The 23,668-nt window shown below is 41.4% G+C and overlaps 1 protein-coding gene across 1 annotated transcript in view; it reads left to right on the top strand.

The window, feature by feature from the left end:
• Nucleotides 1–23,668, top strand: part of SACM1L (SAC1 suppressor of actin mutations 1-like (yeast)) — a 49,092-nt gene that overhangs the window by 3,471 nt on the left and 21,953 nt on the right. Inside the window, exons 2-6 of the mRNA XM_006892968.1 lie at nucleotides 14,438–14,535; nucleotides 16,339–16,413; nucleotides 17,495–17,622; nucleotides 19,780–19,929; nucleotides 23,169–23,228. Coding sequence (XP_006893030.1) covers nucleotides 14,438–14,535; nucleotides 16,339–16,413; nucleotides 17,495–17,622; nucleotides 19,780–19,929; nucleotides 23,169–23,228 — 511 coding nt within the window. The remainder of the gene's footprint in view (nucleotides 1–14,437; nucleotides 14,536–16,338; nucleotides 16,414–17,494; nucleotides 17,623–19,779; nucleotides 19,930–23,168; nucleotides 23,229–23,668) is intronic.

The raw sequence follows: 23,668 nt of genomic DNA, 5'->3' as shown, positions 1-23,668 counted from the left end.
TCTGAGAAAGCCTTTTTTCTGTCCATGTTTTATCTTTTTCTGAGCTCCTATGATAGTCTTTTTTGAAAGCTAGAATGTCATTAATTAAAAATGACTAGACACGGCCTCTGGCTTCTTGAGGAACCGCAGATATGGAGGGATCCGGGCACTTGTGGCGTTCTTTTTGCCTCAAGTGGTGGTTGGCAGAGTGGACTTGCCAGATGAACTGGGGGTGTCTGGCCCAGAGTTTGCCAGCATTTGGGCGTGCTGGATAATGGTAAGATACCACAGGGCCCAAGTTTTTGTTCAAACATTCTTCTAGGTCGTATAGCTTTGGTCTGTCCACTTGCCATACAGAAGTAACTCATGGTTGCTGTGAGGCTGACCATGGTGATGCTGATGTGTCAAATGCGATAATGGTTACCCTTGGTGGACAGTGTTTGGTGGCGCTCCACAGTTAAAACAAGCTTGGAAGGAGGAGTGGCATCCACTTCCATAATAGCGTGCCTCCGGAAACCCTATGAACCTGGAGAGAGGATGAAAGACACAAGCCTTGAGGACTTTCCTTCATAGGATTGCTATGAGTCGCCTGCGACTCGACGGCACTTAACAACAACAACAACAACAGACATCAAATGTCCATATAATCTACACATTCTGTCTCTTGGGATTGATTTACAATATATTCCCCTTGTCATGGAAAAAAGGACTGAGAACTGGAATACTCAGTCTGTAGGGGTTTTTTTAAAAGCACTGTATCTTGTAGATTTGAGGAAATCATTCCGTATAGTTTGTTTCTCCAAGCACATGCATGGTGAGTAGAACGTTCGAGATCTCCTAACATTGATTTCTTCTCTAGTCTCCCTCAACACTTGGCATAAGTAAGCCACCTCTTTGGTGAATCCCTGTGTGAAGAACTTTCCAGTGTAGAATACCTGCCAGCACCTCAAAAAAGAAAAGATTCTGGGGTAATTCCGGCTGTGTTCTTATGAAGTGACAGTGGTGTACACTGCTTCAGGTGTATTCATCATTTCCCAGCATTTCTGTGAGGCCATAAGTTGATGTACACTTTACACTGTTGGCGACAGTCAAGCCATTGCCATTCACCACCATCAGGTCACTCAGCCGAGTCATGACAGAGCTGGACGTGGAGCATGGCCGGCCTGGAGTCCAGCCTTTGCCATGATGCTGCACTCTGCCACTGACCTTCTTCTATCACATTGCCCTCTCTGTCCTCTGACCTGGCAGGTATACAGATGAATCACTTAAATAGCTGACATCCGCAGATGGGTTTTGAATGTAGAAAACAGAATATTGATTTGTTCAGCATTTAAAATTCATACCTTTCACACTTTGAGGCCGTTCTGACAATCCCTTTTTTGCTTTCAAAGTCGTTTATCTAAGCATGGATATCAGAAGATGATAAATTTGAAGTTGCGCAACAGGACAGAAATAGTGTACTAGAAAAGATTGAAAACGTTTTTCTCTTTTATTTTATTTTGAGAGGTCAGCTGAAACTTAGGTGGAAAGCCGGAATTGTCTGGGTACTGGATCATGCTGTGGCTTGCTTCTGAAGTTGTACTAGTTCATCCATTAGGAAGTTACCTTTCTTTGTAAAAAAGAAAATAAAATTTATAGCTAGGACATCAGTGGAGCCAGATGTGATGCAACAACCTTCAGAGCAGATGTAAGTAGGCTGTGTTGTAGCGAAGGCATATGTGGTCGATTTGTACAGTGAACGTCCAGATTTCACAAAGCATTTTGTGGGGAGGAAAGGATATAGGAAAGTAAGACTTCCTTGTGAATTTCAGTGTGGATAACACAGAGATCTTATCCAGCCTGTGGTTTCAGGGCACAGTTCTAGGCTGTGTTAATGCGCTTGTTTTACATGCAAAGTCCAGAGCCCCATATTAGACTTGCTAATGTGACAGTCTTCAAATAAACCCTGGGATGATTCCCAGGCACATTTAACCTGCTGTTTGGTAGGTCTATGTCCATAAAGAGGACACAGCTGTAGGAGGGTTGGAGGGTGCTAGGAGAGCGTTTGTTGGGGGTTGGGGACTCAGAAAGGTAAGACTGTTCTGTGGTTTGGAGTTTTGGATCAGATGCTCTTTGGACTTGTTCTGGAGAGAAGAGGTCCTGGGAGGTACAGGGAAGAGGAAGCTCCCTGGCCCAAAGTGGGTAGAATCTTGGGATTTGGAGAAGGTGGATGGAATTGAGGTGTATTGGCTTCTTAGACCCCTGTGTAGACTGTGATGAACTTGAGGGCTGTAGGAAGTACCCCCAAGAAGGAGCTTGGTGTGAAGGAGATTCTAGGGACCCAAGGGAAGGATGGGGGCGGAGTGGGGGGGAGTGGTAGGAACACCTCTAGATGTGGCTGTAATGGGATCAGGGGACCCTTTCTGCTCTCACATCCAGTTTTGTGTCTGTGTGTTTTCAGCCCAAGAAAGTTTATTGATGTAGTGCCTTAACATGCTGTACTGCTGATTGAGAGAGAGGTCAGTGGTTTGAATCCACCAGCAGTCTCCTCCCACAAAGCTGTAATGTCTTAAATACCTCATAGAGGGTCACTGTAAGTAGGAACTGAGTGAATGACAATAGGATGTTTTCAACCAAAGAGATATTAAACTTGATCATTGAAATCTTGGTTTAATTCTCGATATAAAATTTTTGAGGAAATGTGATTTTGTTGCAATTTTATGACATGACTGTTAACCATGTCCCTATGCAGATAATATTTTTTAAGCTGAGTTAATTTCCATCTGATTTGGTAGGAGTTTGAAGAGGTCAACTGTAACCTGAAATATGGTATGGTTGTTGTGTGTGTGTGTGTGTGTGGCGGGAGATGTTTTCAGATAGTAGGAAATCGTAATGCCACTGAAAGAAAATAAAATTGTAATGTTTGATATTTATTTGATATTAAGTATAATGCTCTACTTAAAAATTAACAAGAGCAATACAAAATTCTTAAGAGCTATCAAATCTTAAAAGTTTAAATGCATTTAAATGAAATATAATACTCAGAATTCCATTTGTTTAATTGAACGTTTAGTATCCTCTGTGATTTATTTTTCCTCTTTTACCCCATATTAGGCTGTAATCTTTAAAAGCAACGTAGTCAATCAAGCAAAAATAGTTCAAATAGGAAGCAATTATTATTTAGTATTGTATTGCTTTACTATGCTCCAGAATATTTAGGCCATCTTTTTTTAAATTGTGATTTTAGCAAAAGTTTACACAAAAGTTGGATTTTCTTTCATTCATTCATTCATTCTTACACATTTCCCTTCCACCAGTTAACTTAAAAAAATTCATTCATTTTTGCATAATTTCCTCCCTCCCCCGACCCCTTCTCCAGTCCACTTTGCTTTTCACTGCTTATTCTGGACTGTTGTCATACAAATAATATCTAATCATATATTCCTTTTAAACAGTTCTTTATCTGTTCCAATTCAGTGTACATTATCCCCTCTTTTCTTAGTTTCCTCCCAACTCCCATGTCAGTCCGGTTTTATAACAGTGGTGTTATGCATTATTTGTCCTTTTGTGACTGAGATATTTCACTCAGCAGAACATCCTCCCGGGTCACCCATGTTGTATAATATTTTATGAGTTGCTTATTTAATATATATATGTATATATATTAGGGCTTTTTAAAATTCATTCACTTGTTAATGGGTATATGGATCATCATAACAGCAACCAGAACTTTTGGGTCAATCTTGAATTCACTTTTCTTTTCTTTTTTTTTTATTTCACTTTTCTTGAAAGTAACTTAGTAGTGTTCTCATTCATTGAAAGAGTTAACACTTGTTGTCTCTGATCACATCAACAAATGGTTTCTAGAAAAGACTTTTAGTAAATAGAATAACTTTTTAAATTTTATGTTTATTTTATATTGGTTTGTTTACAAAGTTTATATACATTGTTTCACACTGTTCTTTATTCACATTGTGTTTCCTACAATCATTCTCATTACTTATGTTTTAGCTGCATAGTTAATGATCAAATAATTTTCTATAATGACAGCATTTTTCACTCTATGTTTTTTAAAAAATAAGCAACATAATCATGCTTTATGAGAATAAGAGGGAAGGATCACAGAAACTGAGGACTGTTCTTTTTGCAAAAGAGGATATTTTCCTTGATAAGAGAGTTGTTGATACTGAGCAAGTTTTGATTACCCTTGAATTTGTCTTTGGTTTCCATGGAGTCACTCAGTTTCCATGTGTTTGTATTACATTAAGAACTCAGAGTAGCCATTCTGACTTTTGATACTTTATAAAAACTTAAGGCAGTAAGTGGTTTTGGTGATACTTTGTAGACTTTCTAATCAGAGAACCCACTGCTTCCTCTTTTACCTCTTATGTTTGTTACAATATAACCTCAAATCAAGTTGAAAAGTTCTGAACTGTCAAGTTCTTTCCTTAGGAAAACAGGAAACAATTTAAAAAAAAAAAATCTGCTTCCTTTGTCACAGAGCCAAAGAAAACATTAGTTAAGGCCTGTATAAAAATAGTTTAGCTTATGTAGGTGTTTGCTGACTAAATATGTTGCATGCTGTGAGAAAATCGATTGAGTTGCTGCTCAGTATGGAGGAAATATAAACAAGACTGGAGTAAACAGAGCCCTTGGCTATGGGGCATGTTTGGTGGGGCTTTGAAAACAAACAGCGACAAAATTAGACACTAGCAAGAATTGCACCACTGCTGTTTGCTCTAGTGTTCTGTATTAGTGTTTCTGAGAGTTAAGTGCTGGAGTTGAAGTTTTATTTCACCAGCTTTTGAAATGAAGCCATGAGAACATGAAGCTTACAGAACAAAGTTTAACACATAAAACCAGACTGGTTTTAGATACATGTTTAGGTCAATTAACCAATGTTGGGGGGAAAGGAGACTAGTAGGTAGCTCTTGTAGGGTGTTGTAGAAGCCTGCGGGTTGGAGTGGCAGCCGGCTGTTTGTCATGGTCAGAGGGGCACGTTAGTATTTATTGCTGTCCCTAGGAGCATTGAACAGCTGCAGCCACTGTTCAAGTCCTCGTGACACCACTTTTGAAATTTCTGTTGTTAGATGCCCTGAAGTCGGTTTTGTTGTGTCGGACAGGATGAAACCCTGTCGTCTGTGTCATACTCTACACGTTACTATGTTTGAGGCTGTTCTTGAAGCCACGGTGTCACCTCATCTTGTTGAGGGTCTTCTTCTTTTTAAATTTTATTTTATCACTTTATGTGTATACCGTCAAATCAGATCTGACTGGTACAGGAGGAGATTGCCCCTCCTTCTCCAGCAGAGCATCTGGTGGATTCGAACCTCTCTCCTCTGGGATTGCACTTGTCACTACGCCACCAGAGCTCTCTGGTCTTCTTTTTTGCTGACTCTCTACCCAGCATGATACACTTTTTCAGACTCCAGATCACATGTACTAAGTTACCTAAGACCAAATACCTCCATCCTCGAGTCTAAGGGCCATTCGGAAGGTACTTCTCCCAGGACTTGTTCGTCCTTCTGGCCGACCCTGGAATGGCCAGTATTCTTCACCTGCCTCATAATTCAATAATGTGCTTGGATGTGGAGAATACCAGCTTGTATCAGCAGAATCTAAGTCCTTACAGGGATAGTTTATTTTATAACACTTCAGAGAGGGCTTTTCCAACAGATTGACTTAAGTACTGTATAATTTGATTTATTAATGACTGCCACTTCTGTGGACACTGATCAAGTAAAGTGAAATCTTTCACAGTTTTATCCTTTTCTCTTGTTTAGTATGATGTTGCTTCCTGGTCCAGTTGTTGTAGTGTACCACCGAGTCGGAACTGACTCATTGCTCTCCCGCCATTGGTTTTCAGAGGCAGTAAAGTACCTGAGAGGAGACGGCCCATCTTTCTCTTGTGGAGCAGCTGGTGGATTCGAACCATGTACTTTTGCATTGACAGTTTGATTCCTTACCATTACGCTTAAAATCAAGAAAGGTGCATGTCAGGCTTGTAGCCTCTTTCCACACCTGTTCAGTCTGTATGCTGAGCAAACTATTCAAGAAGCTTGACTCTGTGAAGAAGAATGTGGCATCAGGATCAGAGGAAGACTCAATCAGCTTTCTGCTTTATGCAGATGATACAGTTTTGCTAGCTGAAAGTGGGGAGGACTTGAAGCATTTGCTGCAGAAGATCAAGGACTATAGTCTTCAACATTGATTACATTTCGATGTCAAGAGAAGAAAAATTTCTCACCATAAGATTGATAGGCAGCATCATGATAGAGGCAAAAAAAAAAAATTGATACTGTCAACAAGTTCAACTTAATTGGATCCACAGTCAGTGCTCTTGGTACCAGCAGTCAGGAAATCAGGAGATGTTTTGCGCTGGGAAAGTCTGCAGTCAGGGACCTTTCCCCAAATTCTTGAGGAGCTGTGATATCAGTTAGAAGACCAAGATGTGTCTGATTCAAGCTATGATCTTTTCAGTTCACTTGCTTTGCATCTGAGAACTGGACAGTGAATAAGGATGACAGAAAAAAGACTTGATGCCTTTGAGCCGTGATGTTGGAGAAGAGTACTGAATGTCCCATGAACTGCTAAAAGAACAAACAGATATGCCTTGGAAAAAGTACAATCATGCTTGTTGGCGACAAAGACAACAAAGCTTTGTCTCTCATTCTTTGGACATGTTGTTAGGAGAGGCTGTTCCCTGAAGAGGGACATCGTGCCTGGAAAGGTGAGGGGTCAGCAAAAGAGGGGAAGACCTTCGACTAGATGGATTGTTACGGTGACTTCAGCAATGTGTTCAAGTGTGTCAGAGACAGTGAGGACGGCACAGGACAGGACAGGGTTCAGAGCTGTTGTTGATAGGGTCCCGATGAGTCAAAGGTGACTGTTGTGTTGTATTGTACCTTAGAGTCAGAACTCACCCATAGCTGACCCTCTGGTGGGTTTTCAGAGGCAGTAAATCTCATGAGAGGAGCCTAGTGGCAAGAAGCTGCACTGCAATCCCTGAGGTACATGGTTCAAATCCACCAGATGCTCTGCTGGAGAAGGAGGGACAATCTCCTCCTGTGCCAGCCAGATCTGATTTGATGGTACACACACAAAAATAATAAAATTTTTTTTAAAAAGCCCAAAAAACTCATGGGAGGAAATTACCCAGCTCGTAGATTTGAACTGCTTGCCTTTGAGATTACTGTACTACCTCTTACCACTAGGCTACCAGAGTTTCCTAATCCAAGGGTTTGAATCCACCAGCGACTTCAAGGGAGAAAGATCTCCTCCCGTGTGATTTACAGCCTCTGCAGATTCCCTGGGAGCTCAGATATGGGTGGGTTCTGATTAATCCAAGGGTTTGAATCCACCAGCGACTTCAAGGGAGAAAGTCTCCTCCTGTGTGATTTACAGCCTCTGCAGATTCCCTGGGAGCTCAGATATGGGTGGGTTCTGATTAAATGGCACATAGCAAGAAAAGATACTGTCTTTGTGACAAGAAAATTGTCTTTGTGGACTGTGTTATGCCAGTTGATCTTGATGCCCCCAAGATTATGGCCCCCAAACCAGCTCCTCATTTTTTCAGGTTTGTGATTAAAAAGTTGACGAAACACAGCCTCCGTTGGTTCTGTTCGAGACAGCGAGGGTCCCTGCGGTGTTGCTGTAACACAGGCCGTACCATTCCTTTGCCAGCTGTGTATTCTTTCTGGAAAATAACATAGTGTGAGATGTTCACCATATATGTGGGAGAACTGTTTCCCTCTACCAACCAGAAGCAGCCACAGCAGAAGGAATCAAACCAGCAAGAAGAACCCTGCAAATAATTAGCCTTTTCCCCTAGACCACTAGGGAGCTCTGGTGACAGGTAAGGAGCTGCACTGCCAACCCAAAGACCTGTGGTTCAAATCCACCAGCTGTTCTGTGGAAGAAAGATGGGCCGTCTCCTCCCATGTGATTTACTGCCTCTGAAAGTCCACTGGAGGGTCAGCTGTTGGTTGGTTCTGACTTGATGGCTCCAAAGAACCTAGACCATCGAGTTTCTGACACTCACAAGAAGACTCAGTTGGCTTCCTGGGCAGTGTACTGTGCTTACATAAACTTCCCCCCCTTCTTAATGAACTCTTTTCTCTCCCTTTCAATAAATATTTTCTCTCTCTCTCTGTGTGTGTGTGTGTGTGTGTGAGTGAGAGAGAAACCTGAGGAGGGCTTGCTTGTCCACACTGAGGTGGGTGTCTGATCCTGGGAAATGGATTCAACAGATCAGACCCTAATGCATATATTGTGCTGTTGTCTGCTTAATACCATTGAGGACATGACTGAATGAAAACACAGTGGGGTCCCTGCATGTGTTAAGGGCTGGTGCGCTTGACCACTCTTTCAGTTATCTGATGCTGTGTATCAAAGGTATCGCAAGTGGATGGTGATTACAATTACAAATACAGTTTAGGAGGTTTGGAGTCCACATTCAGGTGCCGGATGGAGGGGAAGGCGCTCTCTTCAGGCTAGAGGAAAGCTTCCTTCAGCGCCTGTAGGCTGGCATCCCCTGGAGATCAGCAGGTGTTGTGACCTTCCCCAGTGACAAGGAATTCCCTTGCAGAGGAGCCTGGGTCCAAAAATAAAGTAATTCTTCCTTGATGGTACCAAAGTCCCCTCCTGCACTCCCTGTGACTCAGTTTTCTCCTTCTTTTTATCTCTAGTGAGGTATTGCAGGCCACACCCTAGAGAAATTCCCCTAACATCTGTTTAAGACTGTTACAAGGCTAAGGGATGTTTCATTCCATCTCTTCCCCCAATCCTATTTTTATGATCATGGGGTATCAATACATTGCTTCCATGTTTTATTAACATTTGGTTAATGGATGTTTCAGTCCATCGCCCTTCAATCTGGTGCTTTTTTTTTTTTATCTTGGAGAATCATTACATTGCTTCCACATTTTGTTATCATTTCATACAGCATGCCTCTGGAAACTGAATTTTAATAAGTGACAATAGTTATAGAAAGGCTTCAGGCCTTTTGTTCATAGAGTCGCCGTGAGTCGTGCTCGACTCCAGAGCAATCAGTAACAACATGTATTTTAGCAGGACATAAGTCCTTCTGTGACAGCTGCTAATTGAAAGATTGGGGGTTTAGACCCATCTAGAGGTACCTCTGGATGCTCAGCTGTTGAGAACTGTGTGAATACAGCATCACTCTGACATGCATGGGCTATGTCAGAGTCCCTGCGTACAGCCCAGAGCAATGTCTAGTTTTTACATTTTTTTAAATATAGCCAATAATATGTTCCAATATGGATTGAGGCTGAATGTCAAGAAGACAAAAATTCTCACCACTGGACCAATTGGCAGCATCAGGTTGGATGGTGAAGAGATTGAGATTGTTCACAGCTTTAGTTTGCTTGGCTCCACAGTCAACACTCTTGGCACCAGTAGCCAGGAAATTAAGAGACACATTGCCATGGGAAAGTCTGCTGTTAGGGACCTCTCCAGAGTACTGAAGAGCAATGGTCTCTCGCTGGAGACTAAGGTGCATCTGATATAGGCCGTAGTCTTTGCAACCACTTGTTATGCAGCAGGGAGTTGGACAATGACCAGGGAGGATAGAAGGAAAATTGATGTCTTTGAGCTGTGGTGCTGGAGAAGAGTACTGAGAGTACCATGGACTGCTAGGAAAACAAACAGATTTGTCCTGGAAAGGGTTAAACCGGGTGGCTCCTTGGAGGCAAGGATTCTGAGGCTCCATCTAACATACTTTGGACATGTTGTAAGGAAGGGACTGGTCCTTGGAGAGGGACATCATGCTTGGTAGGGTGGAGGGACAGCGCAGGAGGGGAAGGCTCTCTATGAGGTGGATCGATTCAGTGACTGGGGTAATTGGAATGGGTGTGTCCGAGACAGTGCGATTGGCACAGGACAGCGCAGTTTAGGGCTGTTGTACATAGGGTCGCTATGAGTCTTAAGCGACTCGACAGCACACAATAACAACAAACAACAACATTATTTAAATTCATCTTCAAACAGATCAATTGCCCTCTCCCCTTTTATTTTCTTCATATTGTTTACCACTGTGTGGAATCCTTGAATTCCTTCCTTGTATATGGGTTTTCTCTCCCATTAGGGTATAAGCTCTGGAGTCTAGGTTCTTTGTACCAATAATGGCTCTATCAGGCCCGACACAGGTAGATCCTTCTGACTCCACCCGTGTTACATAGTCATTAAATAGCGAAGTCAGGATTAGAAGTCCTTTATCGTTATGTGTGCGTATGTGTGTATAATGGAGCTCTGGTAGCCTAGTGGTAAGGAGTTGCACTGCCATTCTGAAGGCACACAGTTCGAATCTACCAGATGCTCAACAGGAAAAAGATGGGCATTCTCGTCCTGTGCAATTTACTGACTCTGAAAACCCTGTGGAGGGTCAGCTATGGGTTGGTTCCAACTAGATGGTACACAAGGACAGTATATGTGCATTTTTCTTCCCTTGCTGCAAATCTCGCAGATTTTCCCCAGCGCTCGATGCAGTGTTATTACCATTTGCTGAAGTAGTTGTTTTGGTCACAGGCTGTAATCAGTTTGTGGAGAGTTGGGCTTTCATTTTCTGTGTAAATGAGAGAGCTTATTTATTGACGGCTGGGATTCTGGGTGGTTGTTTCGGCATTACTGGGAACAGAACAAACCCTTGTTGGTTCACTGGACACTGGAGCGATGCTGGTAATGGGTTGTTGTATCAGTACTGTGATTGTTCTTTTAGAAACCAGATAATGGAGACTAAATGTCTTAAGATTCTTTACTGTTGCTTTGAACATGACAGAAAGAATTCATGGGGGTTTTGAGGACATTGGGGTGAGACAGAGTGTTCAGTGATATTGCCAGCACAGTGTGAAAGCATTCCATGTGGCTCTTTGAATTCCGGAGTCTACTTAAGCCCCGAGGATGCGGTGGGCCTTCCATTCTGCACAGACACTTGCTCAGCATGCCGAAGATTGGGGGGGCCCAGTGGAAAGCTTAGCATCTGATGTAGAGATTCCTACCCAACGGCTGAAGGTTGAGCCGCCCAGTCCTGGGTTGGGGGGGGAGGCTTATTGTCTGCTTTAGAGACAGCACTTTTTCCAAAAGAATTTGCAATGATATTGGTTATCTTCCAGGTCTGATCTTACTTAAAAATTGTGGGGTGATGTTGTTACTGAATTTTCCGTCATCACGGACCTCCTGCTCACCGTTGTTGTTCCGTGCCATCCAGTTGGCTTCAGCACATAGCAACCCGTGTACAGCAGAAGGGAACTGCCTAACCCTGTACCAGGCGCACGCTCATCTTGAAGCCACTGAGTCAATCTATCTTTTTTGAAGGTCTCCTTTTTTTTTTTTTTTTTTTTTGATGACTTCTGCTTCCTCAAGCACGACGTCTTTGGCCAGGGACTGGTACTTTTGCTAACTAGCCCGAAGTGTGAGAGGAAGTCTCACTATCCTTGTACGTGGTAACTGTCTGATAACCACTGGCTTTTTCTTGGAGTCACACTCTATAATGAGGAGGGAGTTCTTGTTTTACAGCTTCCTCCTTTTTTTTTTTGCACAATTTCATTCATGTTGATATACCATAAATTGCACAAGTTTAAAATGCCCAACTTGATATATTTTGACATTATCACCACCAGTGTGATGATGAATAATCCATCATCCCTAAAACTACCTACCTTGGCCCCTTTGTAAGTCCTTCTTTTACCCCAGTCTGCTCAAGTTAGTTATACACCTGTCATACACACCCGTAGCCCACTCTGAGGCTCACCCAGCTCACCGAATGGAATTGAAGGCTTGTGCTTGTCCTCAAGACTTGTACAAGAATCCCCAAGAACGTTTCTTCCTGGTAGCCTGGAACTGGAAGTGATCCAAATGTTCATCAGCAAGCGCACAGATAAACAAATTGCTACATCCATACAATGAAATGAATATTATTAAGCAGTAAAAGGGAATTAACTGTTGAGGGTTTTACTGGAGACGGTTTGTAGCTCATTTGGCTTGATTGCATTTTGCTTGAATTAGTGAAAATTGATTTTCATTCACTAAGCCTAGCACCCCCATTGAGCAGACGAGCCTCGTAATTAAGAAATTAGTCACAGTTGAATCACAAGTGGACTTAAAGTATGTCTGGATAATTGCTGTTTTGTTAGGTGCTGTCAAGCTGGCACCATCTCGGAGACTGTGCACGACAGATTGAGACCTCACCCTTTCCTTCACTGTCCGCACAACCTCTCTGCTTACGCCCATTGCTGTAGTCATGGTGTCAGGCTTTGTTCAGGATCTTCCTCTCCTTTGCTCACTCTCTACTTTTCCAGGCATGATGTCCTTTTCCAAGGACTGGCCCTTCTTGATAACATACCCGGAGTGTACAGGACAAAGTCTCACCATCCTTGCGTCTAAGAAGTAGCTTGGCTGTGCTTTTCCCAAGACAAATGACTTTATTCTATGTCACTCCATATTTTATTTAGTATTTTTTTGGCAACACCATGATTCAAAGGTATCAATTCTTCAGTCTCGTCCGTCTTTCACACGTGTATTGAACAGTGGAAAACACCGAAGCTTGGGTCAGGCACACCTTAGTCTTTAAGGTGACATCCTGAAACAAAAAGGGACTGCTCACTCTTTCTTTAGCATTTTAAAGAGGTCCTTGACAGCACATTTGCCCGGTACATTACATCTTTTGTATCCTTGACTGCTGCTTCGAAGGGTGTTGTGAGTCCAGGTAAAAAGAAATAATTGATAACCATAATCTTTTCTCAATTTACCATTGTTCACTGGTCCAGTTATTAGGATTCTTATTTTCTGTATGTTGAGATGTAATCCATATGGAATGCTGTATCTTTTGATCTTTATCAGCAAGCCCTGATTTAAACATCTTCACTTTCCAGATGATTCAAGGTTGTGTCATCTGCATATCACAGGTTGTTGACGTGTCTTCCTCCAATCTTGATGCCACATTCTTCTTCATATAGTCCAGCTTCTTTGCTTATTTGTTTGGCATACAGATTTGAGAGGTATTATGATAGGATACCATCCTGACACATACCTTTTCTAATTTTAAAGCATACACTATCTTCTCGTTCTGTTCCAACCTTGTTCTGCACAGGTTTCTTTGTTGTTGTTTTTAGTTGAGATTTTAATGAAAGCTTATAAAGAACTTGAATTTCTGTTCATTCATTGTTGCACATTTTCTTCCCTGCTCCCACTGCCCCCCGCCTCCCATTAGCTTTTTTTCTTTGGGAAAAAAGTTTTCTTTCATTGTTATTCACCACCACCCCTAGATCACTTTATTATGCAGCTCTTATTCTGGACTCTTGTCATGCCAATACTACTCAATATATATTCCTTTTATATAGTTATCTCCCTCATCTGTTTCAATGCCATGTACATTATTTATCCCCTCTTTTCTTAGTTTCTCCCCAACCCGCATATCAGTCCTGTTTTATAACAGTGTATTATGCAGTATTTGTCTTTTTGTGACTGAGATACTTCACTCAGCATAATATCCTCCAGAGTCACCCATTTTGTGTAATATTTCATGAGTTCCATGTTTTTTTTCAGTACTGCATTATATTCCATTGTATGAATATACCACAGCTTTTCTATCCATTCATTTGTTGATGGGCATTTGGGTTGTTTCCAACTCTTTTGTTATTGTGAACAAAGCAGCAATAAACATGGGTGTGCATATATCTACTTGGATGGCAGTTCTGATTTCTTTAGGGTTTATTCCCAGTAGTGGAATTACTGAGTCAAATGGTATTTCTATTTGCAACTTTTTGAGAAAGTGCCTTACAGCCTTCATAGTGGTTGCACCAGCTGACACTCCCACCAACAGTGAATAAGGGTTCCAGTTTCTCCATAACCTCACCAGCATTTGTTTGCTGCTCTGTTGAATTTTGCTTATTCTTACTGGGATGAGATGACATTTCATAGTTGTTTTGCTGACATTTCTTTAGAAACATCCACACTGATTTATTTTAAACAATTTCCTGGAAATGTTTTATTAAAGATTTCTTAGTCTTGTTAGCTAATACCAACAGTGTCGTTATTGTGTGTTGTTTTAAATGCTTGTAAAAGATCAGTTTGTTTAATCCTCACGATGATTCTGTGAGGTTATTCGGTGAGGGTCAGGTGTTATCCTTAATTTTGGAAAAGAAAGGGAGGAACAGGAAGGATGAGTAGCTTGTCTAGGGTCAGACAGCACAAGCCTAATTGTTCAGGTCTCCAGCTGCTTCAATGTAAGACACTGTTTTCCATGCCATGTTGAGTAAGGAAATGACATCATTGATGATTTTCTCATGTACATCAAATCAGCGGATTTCCAGCAAATTAGAGAATGAAAGGAGCTGCCGTGGATTCACAAGGGCAGCAAACTCTGACATCCTCTCTCCGGAAGCTAAGAAAATGATGTTCAACATAAACACTCTTGTTACGCTCCATTGCCCTTGTTTCATTTTGGTTTAAAATTTCCCCGTAGGCACACCACATCTGAAAAATTTTATGTGGAAGCTTGTGATGATGGAGCAGATGAAGTGCTCACCATCGACCGCGTGTCCACAGAGATGACCCTCCTAGGTACGTCACTGCCCGGTGGTCAGTGTCAACCATGAAAGGCAATGACCCACATGTTGGCATATGTAGTTCCTCGTGTGTTCTTAAGAGATTGTCATTCTTGCCATGTCACTTAATGTTTATATGTTCATTTCAATCTATTTCCTTTCTATAAAAAGGAGAGAAATGATCTTGACAATGTTAGGTGATGTTTTCCAATCTCTGTAGTCATTCTAGACTTCATTGTTTATTTGTTCCCTTACCTGTACTCTGACAGAATTAATCTTGCTGATGTCCACTAACTTACCAACTTTAAGGTATAGGGTGTAGTCAACTCTGTGGTCTTTCAACAGTGAGGAAGGTGAAATAAAAAAATCAATATCCTTCACTCACTAAAAATTTTAACAATTTTGGGCACATGATATCCCTAAGCTTTATCTACCAATCTAATTGTATTTTGGGTTTGCTTGTCTGGGACTTGAAAAACAATTGTTTTTTTCCAATTATGTGGAACACTGATTTCTGAATAGATTTAAGTGAAATAGATTTGGCGGCAAATTAGTGCATCATTGTTTTATTACATTCATAAATTCATGTTTTATATATTGAAAAAATCCAGTTCTCTGTAGAGTTCTGTATTTATTTTTTTCTTAAGTGCAATTTTGAGTCACCACAGAGTGGTCATTAAATATGATTCATTTATTATCCTTTGAGTGGAAAAGGTAAAATAGGAAAGTCTATTGCATGAGATTGGAAAGAATAAGAATGATTATGGCTTTAAATTTTCCTGGCTACCTGATTATTCTTTCTTGGTTACCTGGTTATTCTGATAAGTACCATATATATATTTGTATTTGACCACATGAGATTAGAGCTCTGTTTTAGTTTGGTAATTTGACATTTCCCACAGGTCTGTTGCCTGGTAACTTTTTTCTCCAGAGAAACAGAGCAGCTCCTGGACTTTTAATTCACACTGCTATTTTGTGCCATATTGATTCAGCCCAGACTGTATTACTTTTGACTTTTCAGTGACATTTGACTCATAGCTAGAGACTGCGGCCTCCTCTGAGTGGACTGAGAAGCTAAAGGCCAAGAATTATTTGGATGTAAAGATAAGGACACATGCCTGACATACTTTAACCAGCAGCCAGTGAGGAGGAAGGCTCCCTGACAGCTTCTCAGCCACTTTCTTTTCACTGTTAGGAGTACACACTATGGCTGCAGAGAGGAATTTTTTTTCCCATGAAAAACTAATATTTATTCTTAGAAATTGGTTTTATTGCCATTACACGCTACTTAAGGAGCTCTGGTGACCTAGTGACAGAAAGCTGTGCTGCAATCTTGAAGGCACAGGGTTCAAACCCACCAGCTGCTCCACAGGAGAAGAATGGGCAGTCTCCTCCCAGATGATTAACAGCCTCTGAAAACCCGCTGGAGGGTCAGTTTTGACTCAATAGTACATAACAACAACAAGAACCGAAATGGAAGTCTAACATAAGGAAGGGATATTGTTTTCCTAGGGCAAGTCACCAGTTCTTCGTGGTGGCTTAGTGGTAAGGAGTTGTGCTGCCAACCCAAAGGTAGGCAGTTTGAATCCACCAGCTGCTCCACAAGAGAGGGATGAGCATTCTCCTCCCGTGCACTTTACTGCCTCTGAAAACCTGACGGAGAGTCAGCTGTGAGTCACTTCCGGTTCGACAGTACGTAATAACAAGGACAGATCATGCAGATTGGTTTAATTGATCTGACTATTGAAATAAAAGTAAATTTCTGTTTTACTTGGAGCTTTTTAAAATGTGATTTTCCTTCCTGTTTTTGTTTTTAAAGCCAAGAAAGATGTTCCTCCTTCAGCTGTCACACGACCAATATTTGGTATATTGGGCACAATCCATCTGGTGGCAGGTAAGACAAAAGAAACCAAGACAGACAAGGAAAGTGACTCAGTCGACAGTGTTAGAGCACAGGACGGAGGCATACTTCACATCGTGCTCTACACAGGACTTCTGGAGGTTAGGCTAGACCCTGTGGGAGATACAGGCTTGTGGAAAGTCTATGCCCTTTCTACCCTGTAGTTCACAGTCTAGCGAGAGGCGTATAAGTAGTAAATTATTACTGTGGACTGTATTCATTTTAGGAGAGAAAAGTACACAAGGTTGCTGCCAGGGAGCGTGCAGCAGAGAGTATTTTTGGCTGAGCTTAAGATTTTGGTTAATAGAAGAGGTTACCATGTTTTATTTGAGGGGAGAAGGAAGTGAGTAGGATAAAGTTTGGGTGAAGGTTGGTGTATTGTGTGTGATGCTGTAGTGGTTGCTTGACTCCCCGCTACTTGTATTACTGCAGAGACCATTTAACTTCTCTGCACGTTTCCTTACTGTTTACTTAGCATGACCAGAAGGACGTAGGAATAGTGTGGATGGGACATTGCCCGGCAGACCACTGATACTTCAGGTATATGCTGATAATGCGTTATTAGCAAAGGCCTGTTGTATGCCATGGGGCCAGGAGAGAAAAGTGTTTTCTGTCTCTGTTTTTCATCTGCTGGCTGCTTTGTGTACCAACAGTTTTTGCTTTTATTTTCTGAAAGAAAGTTTCAACCATTCGGTCTTTTCTCTGGTGGCCTAATGGTAAGGAGCTGTGCTGTCAGCCGGAAGGCAAGCGATTCAAATCCACCAGCTGCTCCATTGGAGAAAGATGGGCAATCTCCCCCTGTGCACTTTACAGCCTCTGGAAGTTCACTGGAGGGTCAGCTATGAGTCGGTTCTGACTTGACAGTACACAACAACAATTCATAAATACAAGGCTGCAAAAAAAAAACCAACCAAACAACCCAACAAAAAACCCCAAACAAACCCAAAATGTGGGCCTTTGTGTTGCGCACAATAATCTCATTCATTTAGCTTTTAAAGTTTGGATAATAAAAACCACTACCTTTGGCTTTCAAGTTGTCATTATTTTATACTTACATGTGTTCAACTTTTCACAGGTAACTATCTTATTGTCATTACCAAAAAGGCAAAAATAGGTGAATTTTTCAATCATGTAATCTGGAAAGCTACAGATTTTGATATCCTTTCTTATAAGAAGACAATGCTGCACTTAACTGATATTCAGGTAAGAACCGGAAGCAGTTACTAATTGCACAACCCAATGAGATACAGGGCAGGGAAAGCAGAGGTGAAGAATGTTGGGTGAACACGACACTGTCACTCAGAAACTGCTCCCGATGTAGGAATACACATTTATTATACACAAATATAATAAACACACAAGACTGCAGACAGGAAACAAAAGGTATCAATCTCATGACAACTACAAGGAAAAAAGAGGAAATAAGAAATGGAGTTACAGAACTTAAATGGAAAGGAAGTCAAGATTTTAAGAGAAAGTGAACTATTTTAGACCTGGGAATAAAATCGTACCTTCCAGGGGAGCCTCTAAGAAACTTAGCAAACTTTCTCATCAAAATCAAAAAAGAGGAAGATCATAAAGGCTTAGAAAACACCAAAACAAGGGAGCTCTCGTGGCCTAGTGGCAAGAAGCTGCACTGCGAACCCAGAGGTGCATGGTTCAAATCCACCAGATGCTGTGCTGGAGAAGGAGGGGCAATCTCCTCCTGTACCAGTCAGATCTGATTTAATGGTACACACACAAAAAAATAATAAAAGAAAAAAACAAAAACAAAAAACACTAGCGGTGAAGGAAAGGATAATAAAAGCCATAAACAAAATTAACTCCACACAGAAAAGTCAGTGGAATAAAGAAATGGGGAATATCTTAAAAGAGAGAACTGGAGGAAACACTACACCCAGAGGGGATTTGGCTGAGCAAACAAAGTTAGTCACAAAGGAGTGATGATGGGATAAGACCACTATCATAAAGGGCTAAGAGAAGGTTTGCACACAGAATTCATTTGGGATGGTTACTCGGGGTGGGAAGGAAGAGAGAGAGGAATAAAAACTAATAGATAAGCTGGGTGAAAGGAAAGAATATGTAATGTGTCAGTCAGGCAACGTAATTAATTACTCATTAATCGACTGTGATCTATGATGTGGCCACACACGTAGGCTTTTACTTCTGGTTTCTAACCCTGAAGTAATTTCTTTTAAGAATAAAACCAAACCTTTTGTGTATTTTATTGCTCTTGAGTTTTTAGAAGTTTGCCTCAATTCTTTTTTTTTTTAAATTTTTATCAAAGTTTATAGAGACTGTGGATTTTCATTCATTCATTGTTGCACATTTTCCTCCCTTCCCACCTCTCTATCCCCCCAGTTGGTTTTTCACTTAGAAAAGTAAAAAAAAAAAACCCTTCGTTATTATACAGCCCTCCCTTCCTAGTCCATGCAGCTCTCCTTCTGGACTCTTGTCTCAGTTCTTAAATTATGAAACTTAATATGATGAGAAAGGTACAAATAGAAAATGTTTATGTATTCAGGACCCAAATTTAACTTCCTTTATGACCTTTTTAAAAAAAGAAAGTGTCAGACGTAATTGAAGTTGCACTCATCATGTTTCATTCCTTCTTTCCTTAGAAAAATGAATTCTTCATTTTTACTGTAGGTGAATATGGGTGTGTATTTCCATACATATATTTAGTTTTCCTCTTGCGGGGTTGTTACATGCACTGTTTTTAATCACCATTCCCCCAGCAACTCAGTTCACATTTCAGCTCCTGCAGTATATTAAGCAAGGAGTCAGTTTGCCAAAGATGAAAGCACAGCAGGAAATAAAGAGTAGTAATGCTGGAAGTGAAAATCTGATGTAAAAAAGAAGTTTAGAAGAAACAGCTGAATGTGAGACTCGCTGACAGGGTGGCTGGTGGACAGGCTGTAAACCTGCAGCCACAGGTCTGGTCTTGGTGAAGGTGATGCACCAACATCAGCGAGCACAATGGTGTCAAGAGAAAGGATGAAGGTGTCTTATAGGAAGTGTTACCAGTGAATAACTCCACGTTGAGGGGACTCAGAGCATCTCATGACATTGAATGCGCAAAGGATAAAGCAGTTATTCTGCCTTTTAGAGTACAAATTGTGGGTGGTCCTTTCTAATCAGTTAAAATAGTGAACCCTGCAGCATTTACTGAGCATTGTCCCTGTGTCAGGACGTGTTCCGGGTCCTGGGGAAAAGGTAGTTCCTGCCCCCTCCCCTGCCCTGGACTTGTGCCGGTGATGTTAATGGAGCCAAACTGGTCCATTTCAGTTCTGTTCTCACACTGACAGATCCCTTCTCAAGTGACCATCTACTGATTCCCTGCCCTCTCTTTGTTCACAGTTGCAAGATAATAAAACTTTCCTAGCAATGATAAACCATGTCTTGAATGTAGATGGATTTTATTTTTCGACAACATATGATTTGACTCACACTTTGCAACGACTGTCCAACACGAGCCCAGAATTCCAAGAAATGAGTCTTTCAGAAAGGGTAAGTTTGCTTTTTTTTGGTTTTCGGTTTTTTTATTTGGTTTTTTGGCTTGTTTGTCTAAGACATGTGTCTCTGTTTCATCCATAAAAATGTATATTAATTCTTCTCAGCCCCACTATGTCAGGATCCTCTTTGGCACTTTGAAAGCATACTGTGTTTTAAATATATTACAAATATCACAGTCCCAGATTAAGGGCTCCAGAATCTGTGTCTGTTATACAGCCGGGATTGAGACCTGCTAATGCAGACGTTTAGAAATTCAGTCTAATACTGTTCAGAGTTTATATGGTTTTTTTAAGGTACATACTACTGAGCTGTCAACCAGTAACTTTCAAGTGTCAACTATTCAACACACCCTTGACTCCTTGACTTCGTTTGTTATTTCTTAGCTCCCACTGTGCTATAGTATATGTGACAGCTCTATTAGCAGCATTAATTAGGCTTATAAAACCAACATCTTGGTGATTTTATAACAAAAAAATCAGAATTTATTGACTATAGTACTTGAAAAATATCCCCCCCCCTTTTTTTTGCTGTTACTTTATCATTCTTCTTCTTTTTTTTCTTTTATTGGGAAAAACGTATTGGGGGTACAAGGAGGTGAGGGTTGGGGGCAGAAGGGTGAGGCTGGGCCAGGATGCAGTTGCAGAGCTGCACAGTTTGGTCAGTGGGGGGAGCAGGTGAAGGAAATGATGAGGGTCCAGTGGGGACCAGATGCTGCCAGGAATAACAAGCATTTTCCAAAAATATCCCCCTTTTTTAAAAGGCTATTTTATTTTCTGCTATATTTCAAGTGTCAAGAATAGTCCTAGGCTCATAATGGGTGCTGAAGAAAATTTGTTGAGTAGTTAATTAATACACATGAGAGTTCCTATAATATATCAAAATTATGAAGCTAGGAAATACAGTGCAGTTTTTTACTTGCTCCTTTCCTCCTGATGCCTTCTGGTAGAAAAGATTCCCAAAACCTATAGAAAAGTTGACCTGAGTGAACTTATCTCCAACAGCCTCTGTAAGTTTAGTTACTGAGATTCTAGTATCTCTCAGAAATAAAAGTTTACTGCTTTGCTACATGAGTTTATTTCCAACATATGATAATTATAGAATTTGCAACTTTCTTTGCTTGTTTCTTTCTTATTCCTTCTTTTTTTTTTCTTTTCTTGTTTTTTTAACTGCTATGTTCAGAGTACTGTTTTTAGAGTACTCTTTCTACAGTCCTGTTTCTGGAGTACTGTTTAATAGACACATACTCTTGAGTGAAATTCAAGTAGACATTCTTTTACATATTGAGGATTTTCTTCCTTATTGTCGATCCTGGAAAAACCATCCTTTTGTTTATGGTTTATTTCTTTATTAGCTGTGTCTTTAGAACTAGGCCTGACATGAATGTGAGTTCACCCTGAGTCAGTGTTTCAGTTGACTGGCTCTTTTGGGTAAGATGTTATATTCCAGTTAAAAGCCCATGTAAGATTAGTGATGACTTGGGCTAAGAAATTTAAAAGTGCCTGCAAGGAGAGTGGGGTAGAGCTCCCCGAAGAAAACAAGCTTGGGAGGAGGAGTGGTGTCCACTTCCCTAATAGCTTGCCTCTGGAAACCCTATGAACCTGGAGAGAGGATGAAAGACACCCAAGCGTGGGAGGACTCTCCTTCATAGGGTCGCTATGAGTTGCCTGCGACTTGACGTCACTTAACAACAACTAGAACAACTAACTACAAGAGAGCAGCTGCTGTCCTCCACACTTGTTTCAGCAGATGTCTCCGTGACCTGCTGTGTGCCATGCACTGTCCTAAGGAGAGGAACGCCAATGGAAAAGACACAGCCTCTCTCCTGTGGGATCCTGTGGTCCTCTGGGGAGGCAGGCGTCCAGGCAGTCACAAAATAAGGGGTGACCGGTTAAACAGAGGTGTGCACCAGAGTTTGGCAGGATCCTGAAGAACAGTGATCCCACTCCCCCTGGGAGAGTCGGGGTTGACTCCACACAGAAAGGGACTGTCCGCTAAGACTGTCCATTTGAGCAGCGCTTATTGGTCAGGAGTGAGGGCGGGTTCTGGTAGAGACTGACAGGGGTGTTGTGTCCTGTCACCTGGCAGGAGTGGGCCACCCTGTTAGAGACACCATTGGATGTGTCCTCTTAGAGAAGTCAAATTTAAAATAGGGAATCACAAAAGTGGTTAATGGAACATTCGTATGGTAAACATTTAAACATTTTCTATTTAGCTGTCAAGTATTTTTATGTACCATCAAAGCCATTTTTCCTTTGTTTTGTTTCTTTGATTCTATTTTCCTTTATATCTGATCCACTTTCCAGTTTGGCTCTTTTTTAAAAAAACACTTTAAAACTTAATTAAACAAAAAAATCTTTGAATAGAATCCTATAGATCTTTACTGTTTCTCCTTTCTTTTATCCTTAACATTTTTACTTCCAGTTCAACAGCAGGTTTTTTATTAGCAGCTTGCCTTTTACCAAGTTATTTCAAAGCGCTCACTTTTATAGAAATAGCAGTTCTCTTGCGGTCATCTTGCATTGATGTCTGACATACTTAGTGAAATTATGTCATGATGACAAACGGCGTGACACCCAGAGTGACGGGAGCGCATACCTGGGTGCAAGGAAGGACCACTTACCTGTGGTGGCCGACATGCAAGAACCACTTCCTATGATGTCACTTGTGACCTGGGGGTGTTGGTCACTTTATAGAGGGAATGGGAACACTTAATTACTGGATTTTTAGAGGTTGGATTGAAAGTATTTATAGTTTGAAAGTCCAAGTGACCAGAAGTGAGAATAGAGTTAAGTTAGAGCTGCCAGAGCCGAAGGCTCGTTCGGTCATGCAGAGATTTGGTCCAGAGGGGCCAGAAAACCAATGAAGAATTCAGAGCACGTAGGAGACAGGACAGGGTCCAGAACTGCCTGACTGGAGGAGTGGCGAGGGATGACCAAGCCGGGCAAGGGAAGGCACTGTTGATTAGACTGGAGCCAAGTGTTGCAGGATTGTGGCAGAGGAGGTAGATTTTTGAATGGTAGTTAGGACCTGAGGATTGACTCCATGTAAGATGAAGAAAGCCCCTGGAAGCCCCCCACCCAGGTTTCTGGTTGGCCTGGGACTGAGATAATGGACAGATAGGAGTGTGGGAAGGAGCCTGCAGAGAAGCCACCTGCTTCTGGCCACCAGGTGGAGACATTGAGTGCTGTATTTTTTTCTGTTCTGTTTTATTAATTTAAAAAATTCTCCCTTAGGCAGATCAGAGGTTTGTGTGGAATGGTCATCTCCTGAGAGAACTTTCCGCTCAGCCAGAGGTAATGTATACTGAAGAAAATCTGCTTATTATCAGGTTTTAATGCAAAACTTAGAATTAAATCATTCTACTTCAACTCTTTTTCTGACTTTGGGACTTTGAGCAGGTCTACCTTCGTCTCATACTAGGTTGAGGAACCTTTGTTACTTCTGTCATAGAGACTTTAAGCGAAAATAGATCATTGTGGTCTATGAGTGAGAGAGGCAGAATTGGTACTGGTGGGCGGCTAATAGAGAAATGTGGGGCCCAAGGCCAAGGCCAAGCTCTTCGTTAGCCTTGCTGTGGGCACGTGACTGCCTTCAACCACCAGGGAAGATGTTAGAGGCCCAGCTAGACTCAGCTTCTGCTGGCCTCTGTGCACACAGTTGAGGTACAAGCAAGCAGGCCCAGCGTATGTAGATTTGCCACACTGCTTTATTTCTCATCATTTCTTTAGCCCCT

The sequence above is a fragment of the Elephantulus edwardii genome, unplaced genomic scaffold (assembly GCF_000299155.1).
Source record: "Elephantulus edwardii isolate Elephantulus edwardi_28Jun2011 unplaced genomic scaffold, EleEdw1.0 scaffold00121, whole genome shotgun sequence".
Lineage (NCBI taxonomy): Eukaryota > Metazoa > Chordata > Mammalia > Macroscelidea > Macroscelididae > Elephantulus > Elephantulus edwardii.
Note: the sequence above shows the minus strand (reverse complement) of the source record. Positions and strands in the feature narration are given on the sequence as shown.